Source organism: Punctularia strigosozonata (assembly GCF_000264995.1).
Source record: "Punctularia strigosozonata HHB-11173 SS5 unplaced genomic scaffold PUNSTscaffold_5, whole genome shotgun sequence".
In the NCBI taxonomy this organism is placed as follows: Eukaryota; Fungi; Basidiomycota; class Agaricomycetes; order Corticiales; family Punctulariaceae; genus Punctularia; species Punctularia strigosozonata.
This window is the reverse complement of record NW_006767437.1, coordinates 426158-445238: the sequence shown is the minus strand read 5'-3', so window position 1 is coordinate 445238 and position 19081 is coordinate 426158. Positions and strand designations below refer to the sequence as shown.

The window sequence follows — 19081 nt, the reverse complement described above, 5'->3', positions numbered from 1 at the left end:
GCATTCAGATACCTAATCATATCCACAGATTTCGGCCGACAAGACACTCTAAGTCGCAGTTATAATGTCAAAGAGTCGCAACCATGGCAGGTAACAGATTATCATTAAAATCTACATAGCCTTCATTACATTAGATGCAGTGAGAGTTACTTCGGTATCGAGTCTATGTATGAAGTCCAGGTTGCTGAGGATATCGAAGTGCGACGCCTCGATTTCCGCGACACGAATGGGATTGGTGCACATCGTTGCGCCCATATGGGCCCATTGCGCCTGCTGCTCGTCCGTGAATATCTTCTGCATACCGTCTTTGGCAGCGTACACCGTCGCGGGAAAGTCGAATGTTGACAGGTAGGCGATGAGTCTTTCACGCAGTATCGTACCGTCAACCTCCTCGCCCTCCTTGAGCAAGTGCGAAGCGAGCCACGATGCGTGAGCTTCGATGAACACCATCGTGTTTTCGTACAGCTTCTTGACGTGCGGCTGAACCTTCTCGCCCAGCCCAGCCTTCATCAGCTCCTCCCCGGCGCGCTTTTCGTTGGGATTTTTCTCGACCCGATACAAGTTCATGATCCACTCGAAACCGCGGGACTTCAGGGCGGCACTAACGCAGCGATCTTTGGCCGTGGCGGCGTCCAGCTCCCAGATGGGCGAGGTGTATAGTAGAGGGAAATGATCGATCATGGACATTTGCACGACGATGTCGCCGTTTTTGCGGAAGATATCCGCGAGGATGAAAAGTAGTAAACTAGAGCCGCAGAAGCCGCCCAAACGGTACGGCCCTTGCGGTTGTACGCTTTTGATGTTCGAATGATAGAATGCGGCAAGGCGGTCGAGGTTGTCATAAGGCGCGTCCTTCGTGGCTTGCACTCCGTAGAGCGGAGTATGCTTGAAATTGAGTCGCATGTGGCCGAAGGCTTCGATAGTGCCGGCAGGGCCATGGAGGACGAACAGCGGCAGGCCTTCCCCATCGGTGAGCTTGACGCAAGCGGGGCCGGAACGCATGACTTCCTCCCAGTCAAAGAAGTCCTTGTCGGCCGGTTGTTCGACTTCCTGTCCGGCCTGCGCCTCTATCCGTCGTTGTATGTCCTCGAACGTGATATCTGCCAGCAGCTGCAGTTGGGTTATTGAAACCCAAGGGCGAAGCGTTACCGCAAGCTTCGACGCCAATAACGAGTCGAGTCCGTATGCGGTGAGTGGAACCTCAAAGGAAAAGTCATCCTTATCCAAGTCCAGGACCTTGAGGACAATATCTAAGACACTAGAGTCTTTGGAGGCTGCGTCCGCTGTTGACGTGTCTTCATCAACCTCCGGAACGAGATGTGCGAAGACGGGAGAGACGCCAAGATTATCGCGGACAGCCGCCCACTTGAAATCGGGAACGTATAACCAGAATGGCCCGTTCCGCAGTTTGCGGATGCCATCTTCGATGCATGCGCAAAGCTCTATTGCAATCAACATGAGCGATGTGCTATGTCATCTAGTATAGAAACTAACCTCGCGACGACATGCCCCATTCACTAATATGGCGGACTTTGGTGTTATGAGTAGTCTTGCTTTGCTCGTCGGCGAAGACAATAGCCGTGTCGAGCATCGCGGGTGCCACCAAGGAGAATGCATTTGGGTAAGGCCGAGTCAAAGCCTCCAGCGCGGTGTTCGCTCTGTTGAGTCCAGTAAGGCTCGTTGCAAACGCAGTATCAAGCAACCACATACGCAGCATAGTTGGTCTGTCCTGCGCTGCCAAACATGCCTGATATGGACGTGAAAGTGATCAGGAAATCGAGACTGGTGATATCGAGCGCCTGAGTGAGGGCGTTGAAGGCTCCTATCTTCGCGGCGAAGACCCTTTCAAAGCTGTCTTGAGTTAACGAAGCGAACATCTTGTCCTCGAGGACAGCTGTTAGCATCATGCATCCGCCGATGGGACAACTTATCGCGGATAGCACTCTGCGGAGATCTGTGACGTTCGTCGCGTCGGAAGCGAGAAGCTTGATGTCGAGGTCAGTTAAATCCGTCAAATAGCGCAGAACACGCATGGCGGCGAAGTTCTTGGTCTTTGTGAGAGTTTCACGACCGGAACGGGAAGTCAGGACAAGATGGCGTGCGCCGTTCTGTGTAGCGCCTGTCAAACAGGTCCGTACAAGAAAAAGGAAGGCTCATACCTCATACATCCAAGTCGCAATGCGCAACCCCAAGCTGCCTATGCCGCCGAACAATATATATGTCTTCGCGGGGTCGAATATCGCAGTGTTATCCAGGATGGTCACGTCGGAGGTCAAAGGGAGAAGGCGGTGAACGGGCATGCTGTACTCCATCTTCTTGTATGAAGATGGAAGAGACTTAAGTCCGGAACGAAGCGCGTAACCGATTCTGTAGGGATCATTCTTTAAAATGGCAGCAATGCCGCGATCGGGATGGTTCCAGCTGAAGACTGCATTTTCTGTGGAACAGATACTGTGAAGGACGCTGAGCGAGGCGGGATCGTGGAATCCACTCAAAACGTGGTCGAAAGACTTTGGCGATTGCAGACCACAGATGGTACTAAGGCCGTCGGTTTCGTTCACAGCCGTGACATGCAGTCCTCTGTCCTTGAGAAGCTCCACAAGGAGGGTACCTAGCAGCGTGTCGGCATGGGTGACCAGCGCTGTGTTCTGCGCGAGGAGGCTGGGAACCTCCGCTTTGAATCCCAAAGCGAGGAAACCGATCGAGAGAGCTGCAATGTAACCAGGAAGACGCGCCGCGGTGTCGAACCCGATGTTCGACAGCTCGGTGACGACTGCGCGATGCACGACAACATGGCTTGCCAGATGATCAGAGGCGAGTCCAGCGACAGCAGTGCCGGAATCGGTACGCCCTACGAAGGCCCAAATGCCCGATTGCTGGAGCGTATCGACGTAATCGACCTTCACCAGGACTTCATGCTGTTCGGGAATGGGCGGCGATGTTTGAACGATAACTGCTTTCGAATCTCCCGATCCAGTACGCTTCACAGACCAAGGTGCGTCGGGATTCAGAGAAGTCGATTCTACTGGAGGTGACGACGCTTGAAGCCTAGGAACAAGAACCCGACCAGTGGAGTCCACAGTGATTTCATCCTCGGCGACGTTCTCTTGTAACAACCCCGATATCACCTCGACTTGTGCCGGGAATGATATGCGAGCCTCGAATATCACCAGGCGCACCTCGTTCGCTAGTAGCTCGCGTCGTAAGGAACGCGAAAACCCAAGGGCAGCGTCGCCGTCGACGCCGGAGAGCGCAAGCAACCAAATGGACAACCCAGTCAGGTCGACCTTCTCGAGCTCACTACGCAGTAAATCCTCCTTGCCTCGTATGTAGCGGAAGTAGAGGGTGCGATCTGTGACCTTAGTAATCTCGTCGCACGAGAACGAGTCCGCCTTCTGAACGCGCGCATTCAGGTCCAGGCTCGCCACAGTGGTGTATTCGAGATCATAGCGCGTTCCCACCGAGGGCGCTAAACCGTGGTAGGCGACCTCAAAGCCTCGGAAGGAGCACAACGGCGTTCCTTGACTATTGACTACCAGGACGTCGAAGGTTATGCCCTCTGTGTAAGGGCTCAGCATCTGTCTGGAGGAATAATAGAGGTAACATACCCGGGGTCCATCTTCCTCGAGACCCATGCGCATACAACTTGTCCGTAAATTCGCGACGATGCAAGGCGTCATATGTCGAGAAAAAATCGAAACGTGATGGTAAGTAGTATACGTTGCGATCAGTGTTGCCAGTGATCATGGGATGGACCATAACGTGAATGCATGCGTCGAGGATGGCCGGATCGAAGACATAATGCGATGTCCTGCAGGAAGTGAATCAAGGAGCAACATGGCCGGATATCAGAACTCACGGAACATTGACGCCCTGCCGCCGTGTATCAACTTCGACCAAAAATTCTTCCTCGCCGCGATGAACGGACGTGATCATCTGGAACCATGGGCCGTATTCAGCGAAATAGCGGAGGTCGTCATAGAAGCCTGAGGCGCGGCGTCGGATATCAATAGTCATCATTCATGCTTAAAAACTAGTAATACCTGAGACGTTGATCCAATGACACCTCTCCCGAATCTCGTCTAGACGAGGAGAAGGGGGGTTGGCGGCTGTTGGCTCTGTCGAGAAGTATCCGCCAGCATGTAATCGCTCGGCCTACACCAACGTTAAGCATTTCAAGAACGACGACGAAGGGTTTGCAATACCTTCTTGCTGGCCGCGCCAGAACCATGTGAGCTATATGAAGTTGTCTTGATCGACCACTTGAAGCCGTCGGGCTCGAAGCGGACGCGGACAGGTTCCTCCGCCGAAAGAGATAGGAAGGAGAGGAACTTCACGTCCCATAAAGATCTCGCACCGAACTCCAGAGCCATTTCCACGAAACCTGTAGCAGGAACAATCGGTTCCCCTTTCATGACGTGTTGCGCGAGATCTGGATGAGTCGCCGCATTGAGGCGAAGTCGAGAATGGTTCAAGGGTCCTAGTCGGGACCCATAGATCTCGTCGTTCTCCGGTAATTTCGCCATATGAGGCACGCTCTTCGGTGCAAAGGGATATGCAGGCACACCAAACTCCACGTGCTGCGACGCTCCGCCGTTGAGGGCGGGGAAGTCGGTTGAGTTGTAACCGCCCGCGATGAGCTTCCCGACCGCTTGCAAGAAGGTAGAACGCTCAAAATGTGGGAACATCTGCTTCGTTCGTCGCATCGGACCGACGATAGTTGCAGATTCCGGACAAAGCGCGGAAAGGTACGCGGAGAGAACTGGATGCGGGCTCACTTCGACTACTAATAGATTACGCCCGGATATCGCGGCTTGAGCAGAGCGAACGGTCTCCATGAATAGCACCGGTTCCCTAGTGTTTTTCCAGTAGTAGTCTGGTGAGAACGGCTCCGCCAGCCTTTCGCCCGTTACGGTGGAGAATGTGTCCACATTTGGCGTTAAGCGCGCCTCGGGATATTTCGCAAAGACTTGCAGGACACGTTCGTAGTACTCGTCCTTGCAAAGCTCCATCATTGAGCTGTGCACGGCCACGGATGTACGCAGTCTGGTCGCGGCAATTCCTTTCGACTTGCAGAGTTCCACAGCTGCGTCAACGAGATAATCGTGGCCGGCAATCGTGATGGCCTCCGCGCTGTTGTGACATGCGATTTCGAGGATGCCTGCGTCACGCGTCGCCTTCACCTCGTCGAGTAGAGGCTTCGCTACTTCAGGCCCGCAGGACAAGGCGGTCATGGTGCCGCCGGCGCTTTCAGTGAGGGCCAGGACTTGTCCTCGCGCGATCGCGAGCTCCAGAGCCATAGCCCGAGGGGCAGCACCGGACGCGTACAACATCGTGGTCTCTCCGGCGGAATGGCCCAAGACAAAATCAGGCCGTACTCCGACGCTGGCGAGGAGGTCGAACAATGCGATCTGAACCATGGCGATCGCGGGGAGAATGATATCAATAGGCCAGACGTCAGGCATGGAGGAGGATGCGGCGCCGATGTCTTTGAACATGCCCACTTTCTCCACGAGAGAATGGCCGACCACCTGGCTGTACACCCCGTCCAAAGTCGTGACGCTTTCGCGGAATGCCGGGAATTCTTTGTACAGCTGACGACCCACTGCGAACTGGTGATTAGCCATGACTGCGGACGAGAGAAAATATCTACATACTGTGCATATGTTGGGGACCTTGGCCGGAAAATACAAAACCGACAGCTGGACGGGCTCGCGGCGTCAGAGTGGGTTGCGAAAACCTGATTTTAGTCATGTCGCTGGGCGACACAACAGCAAAACTTCGCCATGTCATCTGGCGGCTACGTCGCCCGTAGAGAGTGGAGATGTTGGGTATCTGAGAGATCCGTTCCCGGACGAGCTCGCTGAGAGAATCGGAGACTGCAGTAGTTGCACGCGGAGATAATCCACCGGCGAGCAAGAGAACAGGCGCGCCCTCAGCCAGCGAAACCGGCTTGGGTAGTGAAGCCGGAGGAGATTCCATAACGCAGTGTCCATTCGAGCCTCCTATGCCGAAGCTGTTGATCGAAACAAGGGACTTACCGCTGGAAGAGCGGCACGACAGCGGTGTTGGCTCGAGAGGCACCCGCATACGGTATTCGTCCCATTTTATGGCCGGGTTTAGGCGGGTTAGGCTGACGTTGGGAGGAATGATTCCGGAGTTAAATATACCGCAGACCTTGCAGACCGACGCAAGGAAAGCGGTTATCTCGAGATGGCTGGATAACATTGAGTGGTTAACGAGTATAACGTGAGCAGCCTGATGCATGATTCACCCTATATTGCCTTTCACACTCCCAACGAGAAGTTCGTCTTCTCGTCTGAAGGCGGCTCCCACCCAATTCGCCTCCGTGGGATCTCCCTTAGCAGTCCCGGTCGCGTGCAGCTCGACGTAATCGAGATCTTCCACCTTGCGATTCGCTTGCTTGAACGCACGACGCATAGTGTCTTCTTGAGCTGATGCTGCCGGTGCGTTCACCGGAGCCTCAGATCCTGCACTGTTAATGCCGGTGCCCAAGATCTGTATGAAAAGGAAGCACGTGAGACAGAGCATGTCGAGAAGACGAAACCAGCTGACCGTGCCATATATGTTGTCACCGTCGCGAAGCGCTGCCTCCAGCGGTTTGATGACCATTACTACAGCACCTTCGCCACGAGAGAACCTGCAACGATGTCAGCGGCTGATCCGCGACCGTGTTTCGAAGGGCGCATACCCATCTGCTCCCATGTCGAACGGCTTACACTTGCCGTCGGGAGCGAGTACACCGCCCTAAAGCATGGGAATAAGAAACGACAGAACTCATTCCAAGGCTCCGGAAGCCTTACCTGTGTATACTGGACGAAGTCCCACAATCTATTGCCACGGCCGATTGGTTCAGCTGTCTATCTTGTCCATCAACACGAGAAAGACTACCTCTGGTTGATCTGGGCTCCGCCCACGACTGCAGCTTCGCAGTCATCCGTGCGAAGTGCTTGGATGGCAAGATGCATCGCGGTCAAAGATGAACTGCAAGGCAATCTTTCAGTCTCCTCTACTCGCAGCCGGACCGAGCTCGCTCACCTGCATGCGGTATCTGTCGGCACCGAAGGACCTAACAGGTCCAGGTGGTATGAAATCCGATTCGCGATCTGAGCAGGTATTCCGGCGAAGGATCCTCGCGCTTCGAATTCATCCTGGTTAAGAAAGTGAGGGCTGTCGATCATATAGCATCGGAAGATGGAGACCTACCGCGGTACCGACGCTCAGGATATCGAATGCATTACCGGAGGCGTAACAGCCGACGTTCCTGCCTCGGTACTCTATGCCGGAGTCCAGGAGTGCTAAGAAGGACAGCTCAATGAGCTTCCGGGTGCTGACGGCCATAGCACGAGCATCCTTGCTCGTTATGCCGAATTCGAGGTAGTCGAACGAATCAAGATTCTTCAGGAAGGATCCGCGTTCCGCAATGATGCGTCCCAGCTGCTTTCCCCTCCAGCTGTGACGGAACTATGAGACGACGCTATTCATATGCAGGTTCGGCATGACCTACGAGTCTATGTCGAAGCGGTCCTTTGGGATGAATTCGTATGACTCTCCTCGCTGGAGGAGGAATTGGAAGAACGCGTTGTAGTCGAGGTTGTTTGCAGCAAATTCGCCGCTCGGCAACTCAGCCGCTATTCCAACCTGGAGAAACTGAAGTTAGTACTTCGACTTCGAACGAATCATGGGTCATACGATTGCGATTGGGCAGGCAGTTTCGGTGCGCATGGTGGTCACGATGTCGCGATTGGCGTAAAGATGGCGAGCTCCGTTCACGCACTGCCTATATGAAGGGCGGGGAACTTCAGATGCCCCGCACTGATTCCCTCACAGCACCAGTCCCGCAGTCTCAGCAATGCGAAGGCGATTTCCCGGAGATGCCGGTAGCGATCTTAAGCTGGAATACGTCCCTTTCCGATGATCCGAGCGTCGACCAACTGGCTTGTGTCACACTACGGCATTTGATTACTCCAGCTTATCTTGGACAGGACTTGCGCAAAACTACCGAGTGGATTTCTCATCCACGGGCGGATACTTCCGCGTTTCGAGAAGCGAGTGGATATGCCGAGGAGTTGAAACCTGATGGCAAGTAATTTCCCATTCAGCCCGAAAGTTTGCTTACGTGCACCACATAGCAGCGGTTTTCACGATGTAAAGGGAGTTCGTACCGAACGGTGATCGATGCAGCATCCGCGGTCACTATGCCCGACGATGGAAGTCGCATAGTCCCTGACGAAGTTGATGCTCCGAGCCATCCAATTGGGTTGTCTTTGGAGGTAATCGCGTCCGCGTGCGTCATGTCCGCAGAGCCCGGAAGCAATGCACACAGCACTGCAACATCGTGAGTTGTTCTGGAAGCGCCCAGCCGGAGATTCAAAGTGAATGCCCACCCTCAATCACGGATGCCATCCACGATGGGACATCTTTGCGAACGACCCAGGCGGACAATTGGAAAAGCGCCAGCGATCCACATGGAGTTGGTGGGGCCATCACCCACTCGCACACGAAGCCCAGGCAGGGTGCATCGCCGTCGGTACATGCGAGTCTACGCGAGGCCGTGCCGACTGGTGTTCGAACTTCCAAGATATGCACTGGGTCGGCAGGCGGTGGTCGTCAGCAAGAGGGTGACGTGACATTCGTGATGCAAATGGTGAGGACCAGTCACTTGCGCGCCAATTTGTCTTCAGCGCTCATTGCTGATTAACTACCTATACGCTTACACTCAGTTACTTCGCAGCCTAACTAGATCGCGTATAGACACGTAGATTCGCTTTGTGACTCAAGCTTACATACCGCGATCACGGCGCAGTCATGGATAGCGCTTCCCGTGGCCCTCGGGTACGTACTTGGAGCGATGCCCAGCCTCACCTTCAATTCTGCTGCGATCATCCCGGAGGTCATCATGCTCAAACTTCCGAGTGAAGCTTGATAGGTACAGCTGAGCTGGCTCAGAACGGATTCAGTGCTTGCCGGAGTGGTAACGTCCGTCCAGAATTTCAGATCCGTCGTCCCTGGACGAGCTTCCTCGTTCCCTGATGCCGGTGAATTGCTACGACTTCTTGTAGATATTTCTCAAAGAGCCCATGTCGCCGCTCGTTGTCTATCCTATCGGTCCGATTCCAGAATCGTCGCTTCTGCCACCGGATTCTGGGGGTGTTGTCTTAACCTGCGCGACCCGACTCTGGTGATTCCCACTTTCCAAACGACCCAACATGCGTTTGGAGGACAACGTGGTGGCCGTCGCAGGCGCCGCTATGGTAGAACACCTCCTACCCTCCTGTAGCATTAGGCTCACACCCCTTCGTTTCAGGCGGTGCACGCCATCTTCAATCGCTTCGAATGTGAGAAAGCATGGCCGCTGTCGGCGTTGCTGCTCGGCGTCCCAGTCACCACTGGCCTTGCGTTGAAGTACGCTGGTATCGCCCTCGCATGGCCCCTACTGTTTCTTGAGTTCTACGGAGTCCTCGGCGCGTCGGTACTACTTTATCGTGTCTCGCCGTTCCACCCTTTGGCGCGGTACCCCGGACCGATTCTGAACAAACTCAGCAAATTCTGGATGATGCACATCACGTCTCAAGGCAAACAGCACTTCTTCTATCAACATATGCATAGGCAGTTTGGCACTTGGGTCCGGACCGGCCCCAACGAATTATCCATCTGCGACGTCGATGCCATCCAACCTATCTTGGGCACCACCGGTTTACCTAAGGGTCCTCGTACGTCGTTGCCCGCAATCGCCCCGACGTGCTCTCGCTGACACTGCCTACAGTTTGGGATGGGCGTGTCCCTCCCGGCGCCACCACTAGCTTGATTGGAGAACGCAACCCCGCTGAACATTCACGTCGCCGCAAGCCCTGGAACCGCGGGTTCAGCTCGGCGTCGCTGAAGGGCTATGAAGAGATTCTTGAAAGCCGAGCTCTTCAGCTCATTGATGGTTTGCGAAAGCAGAACAACCCTGTCAATCTCGCTCGGTGGATAAGCTACTTCTCATTCGATCTCATGGGTGACATGGCGTAAGTTGGCCTGACTGCCGTCCATTGCAATCACTTAGCGGATTACCTGCAGGTTCGGTGGCGGCTTCGAGATGATGAGGGACGGTGACCAGGGCAATATTCTGCACCTGATCGAGAAGGGCACCCAGTCTACGTCTATGACTGGTCACGTTCCGTGGCTGTTCCGCTACCTTGCCAAACTTCCCAAGTTCGGAAACTCCAAGTTCAGAGATTTCGCGATCAATCGCGCCGACCTGCGTCGCAAGCAAGGTTCGCTCCGGAAGGACTTGTTCCATTATATCGTACGCCTCTCGTTTTCTCAGTCGATCGTCGCTCAAAAACACGCGATTTAGTTCGATGAGGCTGGCGTTGAACCCCACCCGCCGATTCTCGAGGAGGCTCTCAGTGACGGTATTCTAGCCATAGCGGCCGGTAAGCTTCTAGGCGGTCCTCTGCATATGATGGTATAACTGACGATGCGTGACAGGGAGCGACACGACTTCCCATGTGATGTCGAACATATTTTGGTTCCTCTTACGGCACCCATCATGCTACGAGCGTCTGCAAGCGGAAATCGATGCCGCGTTCCCTCGTGGAACACCGGCAACAGATGTTGCTAAACAAAGCGAGCTGCCATATCTCGAAGCCGTTATGTGAGTCGATTCGGCGGATAAGGGTAGTAATGCTCGTTAACTGGATTTCTTACGGACAGCAACGAAACTCTCCGCTTGCAGCCACCGGTACCTAGTGGCGCGCAGCGCAGTACGCAGTACACTGACGGCAAGATGGCGGGAACCCAGTACGTGGATGTCTGTCTCCTAAGCACTCGTTCATTCTGACGCTACTAGCAGCTGGATTCCCAAGGGAACGCAGGTCCAAATGTGCGTTTTCGCTGCTGCTATCTGCCATCAACGTGGGCTGTCTAACCGAGCGCCGTTTTCAATAGCAATACCTACTCGATCCAACGTGACCCTCGCTATTTCTGGCCAGCTCCCGAAGGCTTCTGGCCCGACCGCTGGCTGGACCACGCGCAGCGAAAATCGAACGAGGTCGTGGAGTACAAGGACCCCAACTCGATCATTCTCGAAACTAGAGCCTTCATCCCGTTCTCGTTCGGACCTGCTATGTGCGTCGCAAAGAAATTCGCCACGATGGAGATGAAGATGGTTGTCTGCCTCGTTTTGCATACCTTCCAACTCCGCTTCGCCGATGGTTGGAACGCGAATGAATGGGAGGAGAAAATCGGAGACTACTTCACGGCTACGCGCGGCCCGATGCCGGTCGTTCTGACGCCAAGGGCTTAGGCTACGGGAGTTTTAACCGTGTGTTGTTTACGCAGCGTAGCTATCATTGTTTCTTATTCATTTGTTCTGGCTCGTCCTCCTTTCGTTTGACGCTGGCTTGGGGCTTGGCGGTGGCGCGTGTCAGGCATTGTTTGTAGTGGCCATCGAGGTAAAGATCACGGCTTCCCTCGACGCCGTCTGAGCCCCAGAATATTGATTCTATACTTGACTACCGGGAGGAGCGGGATGACGACGATCAGTGGTGATTAGGCCTTGAGGGCGCTCTGTGCTTGAAAAGTTTCATGGTGTGCTCCCAATCAGCTGGTACCGTCCCAGGCGGACAATATTAGAAATCAAGATTCCATTGTCAGCTGAACCGACGTCCAACATGAGCCGGCTCGGAACGCGCAGCGAGCTACCGTGCTTCTTCCCAGATGCCATCGGGACTGGAAATTGACGCAGGTCCCCGGATAAGAAATGATCCGACCATCTCAACCGTCACACCTCCAATTCCGAATTCACGACGGAGCTTGCTAAGGACCACCATGAATTCTGACCGATGGTTACTGGTGGGAGCCCCCGAGCCCCTCCGCCATGCAGAACTCCACCCTATTTTCCTCAGCAACACACAACCTGCCTGAGGCCATGCAGGACTACACCTGGCTGGTCTTTCTCCCCGCTGTAGTTGTTGGCTATATCGTCGCCGTCAGCCGCGACCCCTTGCAAAAGGTCCCTGGACCGCTCCTTGCTCGTTGGTCGAACCTATGGCAGGCGTTCTACACACGCTTCGGCATCCGTTACAAAGCCATCCATGCTGTCCATAAGGTCTATTATGCTATGTCTCCTCCAAAGTCCATTGTTGCTGATGTTGAATACAGACATATGGACCTGTCGTGAGGATCTCGCCGAACCATGTCTCGATCGCAGACATGAGTCTATTACCCTCTATCTACGGTCAAGGCATGGCGGCCTTCAACAAGTCGCCGTTTTACGACGCCTTCCTGTCCGAGAAGCCGTCCATCTTCAGCACTCGGGACAAGCAAGAGCACGCACAGAAGCGTCGTAATTATTCTGGTGCATTTGCGCCTAAAACGATTCGGTCGTATACGACAACGGTCCATCGGTTCCTTGAGGAACTGCTGGTGAAACTCGACAAGCGAGCTGCGCTGCCTGGCGAGCCTGACAAGGCCCCAATCGACATGCTCATCTGGTCAAACTACCTCGTCTTTGACATCATGTCGACGCTGGCTTTTGGGACGCCACTCGGCATGTTGGAGAAGGTAACGTCACTCACTACGATACCACCATACACATCTGACTCGCCTGTCTCCAGGAATCCGACGTTCTCCAGGCAGGATCACCGAAAGGCGCCATAGAGAACACGGACGTGGTAAGTCCTCAACGAGCGCGCAATCGCTGTTTACCCTCGATACTGAATCCTTCTGGCAGCGCGAGCATTACCTGACCGTTATTGGCTGGGCGCCCGCTCTTGCGTACATTGCACGCCTCATCCCGGATCCATTCTTCCAGAAGGGTAGCAAGAGCAGCGACGAGTTGCGCGACATCGCCCGGATGTGCATCAAGCAACGACTCGCAAGTGGCAGCGACGATGCCAAGAGTGACATCCTGGGTCATCTCATTGCAGCCCACATGGAATACAAAAACCATCTGGACGTGGAGGAGCTTACATCTGAGGCGCTGACTCTGCTGTAAGCTCAGTCATGCCACTGACGAAGGTTCGGCTCTAATCATGGTTTGACCAGAATCGCTGGCACAGACGCGACTTCGAATGCCATCACGGCAATCATCCATGCGCTGTCAGTCAACCCTCGACCACTTGCCAAACTCAGGGAAGAGCTCGATGAGGCGCTCTCTCCAGGGGGCCTCCAGGGCCCTACATCGGATCTGAACGATCTACCCTACCTGAACGCATGCATCCATGAGGCTATCCGCCTGCACTCACCAACCGGAATGGGCTTGCCTCGGATTGTACCGGAGGGGGGTCTCACGTACCGGGACTACTACTTCCCGCCAGGTGTACGTCTCCTCCACCCTCGCCGTGGGGTGCGCGTCGACGTGAGCTGACCTTCCCCTGCACGGAATAGACCGATGTATCTGTGCCTACGTGGACCATGTCTCGCGATCGTGCAGCCTGGGGAGAAGATGCAGACGTATTCAGACCCGAGCGCTGGATAGAAGATCCGTCCCTCACCAAGTACTTCATGGCATTCAGCTCGGGTACCAGAGGCTGCCTTGGCAAAAGGTCGATATCAATGCATAATATCGTTTTACATGCTCATGACGGATTTATAGCCTTGCCATACTTGAGCTGAAGATGATCGTGGCCACGTTACTCCAGCGATACGACATCACTCCCCAGTCCCTTGTGCTACAGACCACGGAGAAGCTTATGCATAAGCCCACTCATGACTGGGTACGACTGAGGCGGCGCAATGTGGATTGATGGAAATAGCGTACACAACTTGCCTGCGATAATAACCACCCAATTTGGATATTTTCATGTCACGGCCTCTGGCCTTTTGATCGTCAATTCGTTATCCTCAGCTGCATTAGTCCAGCGCTCTCCGCCATAGCAACGTGTTCTCCTTCAGCACGCGCACGTTGCGATTGATGAGCATGATGAAGTATCTATATGCACCGGTTCCTTACAATCACGCGTGAGTTTGGTCGTCCCGAGGTTCGGCAGCATAGTATGATATCAGATGAAGTACAGAGAGAATGGCATGTGGTGGTATAGCGAGCAGTGGTGTCACAAACATTACAACACAGTTCGAGGACAAGACTCGATTGGTCAAGACGTGTCAACTGCCGATTGCCTGCAATCGACGCCTGTCCACCGCATCCAAATTCCATTCCCTCCTGAGCCGGTTCAATATACATTTAAGGGTGCTAGAGGCGCCTTTCTCCTGGATGATCGCCAGCTCTACCTCATATCCTGCCGCTTTCTGCGCCGAAGTTGGTCGATGCATCTCGATTTTGAACGTGACGGTTTTGAGTACGACGGCCAGGCTCGAAGCATCTCTGATCTCCTTCAAGCGGCAATGGAGCATGAAATCAGAGCTCACGGGATCGGAGAACTGTTCAACTACATCGACGCCCATGGAGAGAAGGATGCGCCTGCATTCGGTGAATGTATCGTGCTTGTCCACCATGGATAGCAGTGTATAGGGCGCGGACTTATGCCGAAAGGGGTTGATGAACCAATTCGCCCGCGGGGGCGATTCTGATCGCGTACGCCCTTTGTCGCCAGACAGGAGCGCGGCTTTCCTTCTCAGTTTCGATGGGGGACCGTGAGCAGGCTCGACGATCTTTATCTGACGAGGCTTCGGGGCAAGAGCAGCGCGAAGCCTGGGCGATTTTGCTTTGGTATCAGCACGGCGTGGGTTGAATCGATTCTCCTTGTTCGCATTTATGCTGGGCGGAAATTCGAATTCCTCAAGTTCAGATTCGTGGAAGCACAAGGCTTCCCAGGAATTGTCTGAGCTAGCGTTGAGAGGTTGAAGCCGTTCAATGCGCGGTGAAGATGTAACATGCCCAGGATCGGAAGCGGTGCTCTTGTGTCCGTCTTTCTCGGGAGGGGTCCCTCCATCCATGGCACGTAAATTCTCGACGATCTGCTGGAGAAAGTCGTTTATCTTCTCATCCTGCATGTCCGGGATGAACAAAGGCGCCTGGTCAATCTCGTTCCAGACAGGTGACGTAGCAGAAACAGGCGTGGAATGCAGCATGGGAGTACTGGGAGGATCAACAGTCAAGGATAGGTCGCCAATCCGCGGGAACGCTGGTCCAGAGAAGAACAGCGACGAAGACGAAGGCCCCACGCTCACGGGCACAGAGGGCGCAAGCTTGGTAGGACCTGGGGATTGCCTTGGGCGAGGGGAAGATTGGGCGTTTCCACCGTCGGCGAGCTCAAGGTTGGCTACCTGGACGAAACTGTCGAATGAGGGCATAGCGACGTACTTTTCGGCCGATTTGCGAGGTGTCGGAGGGGCAGCACGAGGTCGGAGGTCATCAGGATTAGTCAACGGCTCTTGAGGCACAGATTCGGGAGGCTCTTTATCCTTTGTCCTCGTCCTCCTGGTCTTCGGATTGTCTAGGGTCTTACCACCGGGTAGCGGGTTCCTTTCCCTGTGGAGTCTCGTTCGGCTTTCGACGAGGAGACGGTAAATGTCTTTCTCGAGGTTTTGTTCGTCGCTTGCGAGCCGCTCAAGAACTTCCGCCTTAGAGGATTCGTGCCAGAGAGTACAGAGATTCCGGAGGATTTCAGGGTCGACGTCAAGCAGTCCTCCGACGGGGCGGTCGAGAGCATCCAGGCCTGGCACCGAGCTTGAGCAGGTTTGCTTGGGTGGCTGAGACACGAAGAAAGGATGAAGCAGGATTTTATCCATAGTGATTCGTTTGTTGACGTCGAGTTCGAGCATCCGTGCCAGAAGGTCCTTGGCCAGGGGATTCATGCTAGCAGACACCGTGTACTTGCCAGATTTGATCTTCTCCAGGAGCACGGTGAGATCCTCGTCGTCAAAAGGAAGTTTTCCCATGAGCAGTGCGTAGAGGATGATGCCACAAGACCAGATGTCAGACATAGAACCGTTGTAAGCCTCGCCTCGTATCACCTCCGGGGCCGCGTAGTGGGGGCTGCCACAAGCCGTCCGTAGGAGCCCGCTTTTGTCGTGCACTTGCCAAGCCGCCATACCAAAGTCTGCTATCTTGATGTTCTTATCCTTGTCCAGTAGCACATTCTCCGGTTTGAGATCCCGATGCGCGATCTTGAACCTATGGCAGTAGTCCACGGCACAGATGATTTGTTGGAAGTAGCCTAAAGCCTCTGCAGTCGGGAGTGCTCCTTTCTTGCACAGATACTCGAAGAGCTCGCCCCCCTCAACGTACTCCAAGATCAGGAATAGTTCCGAAGACGTTTCCCAGAAATCATAGAGCCGCATGATGTTCGGATGATCGATGAGCTTCATGATAACAATCTCTCGTTGTATTCCGAGTAGAATTTGGTCCGCATCGTCGCCTAGTTCGCATATGCCAGACATGCGCGAGTTAAACACCGATGTCTTTGAGACGATCTTGACCGCAGCGTGCTGGCCAGTGATAGAGTTCCGCGCAACCCGTACGCGTCCTGAGAGGTATCAGCAAGCATCACACCCATCAATCAAAGGGCTGACCAGAGCTGCCCTGCCCGATTACTCGCCCAATCTTCCAGTTGCCGATTCGATGAGGATCCGTTCGGCGGGGCCGAGTTACTCGCGGGGCATCCTCGCTGCTGTCAGACATCTTATAGTAGAGACCGCACACCAGTTAGATTGTGAAGTAGCCAGGGCGAGAGAGTCGCCTGTTTGTATAGTATAGAGGACGCGGGCAACAGTACGTAGCGAAACGAACCTGCCCCGCAACTCTGGGAGACAGTCCGCCAGATGATCACGTGGTCAGTCCTCAGCTTAGCAGTGCAAGGCTTTCTAGGACGGTATACTCTACAACACATACGATACTTAGACAACACACAATCACTTCGGAAACGCGCCAAGCTGATATTCCTGGCAAGGGTTCGCACCAGCTGGAGCAGGTGACAAGCAGATGATGTAGCCCGTATTCACAAATCCCAACACTTGGTGGACTCTTTTCTCAGGCTACCACCACCACCTCGTAACGGGTGTGGCACCGGAGCCTAATTAGAGTAGCATACTGCACTTTAACTACACATTTCTGCTAAAGAACGCACCGTACAAACACATAGACTAGTTTAGAAAGCAAGGAGAGACCGAGTTCGTAATGAGCTCGAGAACGCAACCGCCCAGAGCGGCGGCGCGGCGCAGTGCTGCTACAACGGAAGATGAGTCCCACCCGGCAACACAACAGTCTACACTGAGGGATTACCAGCAGATAACGAACGCGCAGGAAGCCAGAGACTATCTCGAACAAGGAGGACACATTAAGAATCGCACAACAGTCACGCTAGACTCGATAGCAGATATGATGCACCAGGCCGCGGGCGATCCACTTTCAAGGCTCGCAACAAACCTTCGTGCGTTCGCATACCTCATAAATGAGTGCAGGGGAGACAGGATGGCGGAAAGGATGGAAGAGAAAATGAAGGATATGGGGGAGCTACTGAATACTCTCAAGGAGCAGAACACGACACTCGGCGACCACATCGAGAAACTACGCACCCACGACATGAAGATAGGAGAGACAATCGAACAACTAGGCGACGCCGATGAATTCATACGAGATCAGACCAGAGGGGCCATCGAGGACATAACGAGAGCGGTGACCAACCAAACAGCCTCCCAACAACACTCGACAGCAAACACGAATCCACCACCGACGGGCTCATACGCAGCGGCAGCAGCACGAAGACCCGACACGGAGGACAGACCCAGGCCGGAGATCATACGCAGGAACATGTCTTGCAGCACCCGCATCATCGTCGACACCGAAGGGGAATCCATCAAATCTCTGAACGAAGAGGAACTCGTCGCCAAGGCAAATCTGGCACTAGAAATGTGTGGCGGAGAAGGGGAAGGAATGCCGGACGGAACCAGATTCGTCAGCGCAAGGAAGATGCGCAACGGAGGCATCGAACTCGAGCTCAACAGCGCGGAAGCAGCCAAATGGGCGAGAGGTACGCACACAAGCAAGAGACTGGCTGAGAACTTTGGAAACAGCGCAACCATCAAAGCACCCGGATACGCAGTCCTCATAGAAAACGCACCGCTCTACTTCAACCCCGACGACGACGACGAGGTCACCAAGGTAGCAAGAGCGAACAGCTGGGAAGAACAAGACATCATCCGAGTAAGATGGATCAAAGACCCAACCAGACGACACCTGCAACAAACGTCTGCGCACAGAGAAGATCGCTAACGAAGCTATCGGATTCGGAATCACAGTGCGCGGAAAGAGATGCATAGTTCGGAGACTGATCAAAGAAATCACCAGATGCAACAAATGCCAGCTCATTGGCAGACACTTTGCGGCGCAGTGCCAGTCAGTACACGACACCTGTGGAACATGCGGCAGCATCGAACACGCCACGAAGGCTTGCGACCTCGCCAACGATCGCGAGAAGCACTACTGCGTCAACTGCCGAACAAAAGGACACGCGTCATGGAGCCACGACTGCCCGACCTTCAAAGCTAAGAACCGGGAATACCAAGCACGGAACACTGAAAACGATTACAGGTTCTTCGTCACCGACACTCCGGATACGTGGGAGCGCAATCACTCGCAACACGAAGACGGATGGACAGAGGTGAACCGAAAGAAACGCGGGTTCTTACCGCCGCCGACAGACAACGGATGGGGGAAAACGACACAGGGCAGATCGCAACGCATAACTCCGACGCAACAGCAACGGGAAGAACAGGCCTCACTGCACGACTTCGGCTTCCATCAAAAGGACACGGGGGGCTGGCTCACCCCACACGACGGATGGGACGCGGTACAGTTTGATGAAACGGGACGCGGCGCGGGATGGGCATGAACGACACAACCAACGAAACGAACACGGAGGGGGGAACGATAAGTTTTTGGTCACAAAATCTGTGCCGATCGAACACCGCACAGCAAGACTGGCTGATCTCATTGAACAGATCGAAATTCGGAGTAGGGCTCGCACAAGAACCGTACCTCGACTTCCTAGGAAACTCGAGGGCGAATCACACCTGGATTTCAATATACCCTAGCACCCACCGGAGGAACCGCAACATCACCAGATCACTCATGCTCATACACCACACCATTGCGCAAGACAGCTGGATG

General features: G+C 54.3%; 6 protein-coding genes across 6 annotated transcripts; 4 read left to right on the top strand and 2 right to left on the bottom strand.

Annotated features, from left to right (window-relative positions):
- Window positions 1-90: 90 nt before the first annotated feature.
- pks1 (polyketide synthase) lies at window positions 91-7746 on the bottom strand (the record flags this gene model as incomplete). Its single annotated transcript, XM_007382742.1, has 18 exons — window positions 91-1442; window positions 1495-1658; window positions 1711-2108; window positions 2160-3559; window positions 3609-3811; window positions 3860-3986; window positions 4044-4155; window positions 4206-5605; window positions 5658-6217; window positions 6275-6519; window positions 6577-6661; window positions 6713-6768; window positions 6825-6852; window positions 6913-7005; window positions 7060-7172; window positions 7228-7474; window positions 7529-7662; window positions 7714-7746. The coding sequence occupies 18 exons, from the start codon at window positions 7744-7746 to the stop codon at window positions 112-114; spliced, it is 6729 nt and encodes a 2242-aa protein (XP_007382804.1). The 3' UTR covers window positions 91-111.
- Window positions 7747-9131: 1385 nt separating this feature from the next.
- PUNSTDRAFT_85939 (cytochrome P450) lies at window positions 9132-11508 on the top strand. Its single transcript, XM_007382741.1, has 9 exons — window positions 9132-9275; window positions 9329-9734; window positions 9788-10031; window positions 10084-10312; window positions 10364-10442; window positions 10498-10663; window positions 10723-10809; window positions 10862-10891; window positions 10957-11508. The coding sequence occupies exons 1-9, from the start codon at window positions 9231-9233 to the stop codon at window positions 11312-11314; spliced, it is 1644 nt and encodes a 547-aa protein (XP_007382803.1). The 5' UTR covers window positions 9132-9230; the 3' UTR covers window positions 11315-11508.
- Window positions 11509-11839: 331 nt separating this feature from the next.
- On the top strand, window positions 11840-13859 carry PUNSTDRAFT_101387 (cytochrome P450). The gene is made up of 7 exons (XM_007382740.1): window positions 11840-12118; window positions 12172-12573; window positions 12627-12683; window positions 12743-13002; window positions 13057-13330; window positions 13399-13556; window positions 13607-13859. Exons 1-7 carry the CDS (start codon window positions 11888-11890, stop codon window positions 13755-13757), a joined length of 1533 nt encoding a protein of 510 aa, XP_007382802.1. The 5' UTR covers window positions 11840-11887; the 3' UTR covers window positions 13758-13859.
- Window positions 13860-15468: 1609 nt separating this feature from the next.
- Window positions 15469-16594, bottom strand: PUNSTDRAFT_66319 (Pkinase-domain-containing protein; the record flags this gene model as incomplete). Its single annotated transcript, XM_007382739.1, has 2 exons — window positions 15469-16439; window positions 16486-16594. Coding segments are annotated over 2 exons (1080 nt in total), but the record flags the coding sequence as incomplete, so codon positions are not given.
- A 1251-nt stretch (window positions 16595-17845) lies between these two features.
- PUNSTDRAFT_66436 (uncharacterized protein) lies at window positions 17846-18184 on the top strand (the record flags this gene model as incomplete). The annotated part of the gene is made up of 1 exon (XM_007382738.1): window positions 17846-18184. The coding sequence occupies one exon, from the start codon at window positions 17846-17848 to the stop codon at window positions 18182-18184; it is 339 nt and encodes a 112-aa protein (XP_007382800.1).
- On the top strand, window positions 18180-18545 carry PUNSTDRAFT_33677 (uncharacterized protein; the record flags this gene model as incomplete). The annotated part of the gene is made up of 1 exon (XM_007382737.1): window positions 18180-18545. A coding segment is annotated over one exon (366 nt), but the record flags the coding sequence as incomplete, so codon positions are not given.
- Between the last annotated feature and the right edge of the window lie 536 nt (window positions 18546-19081).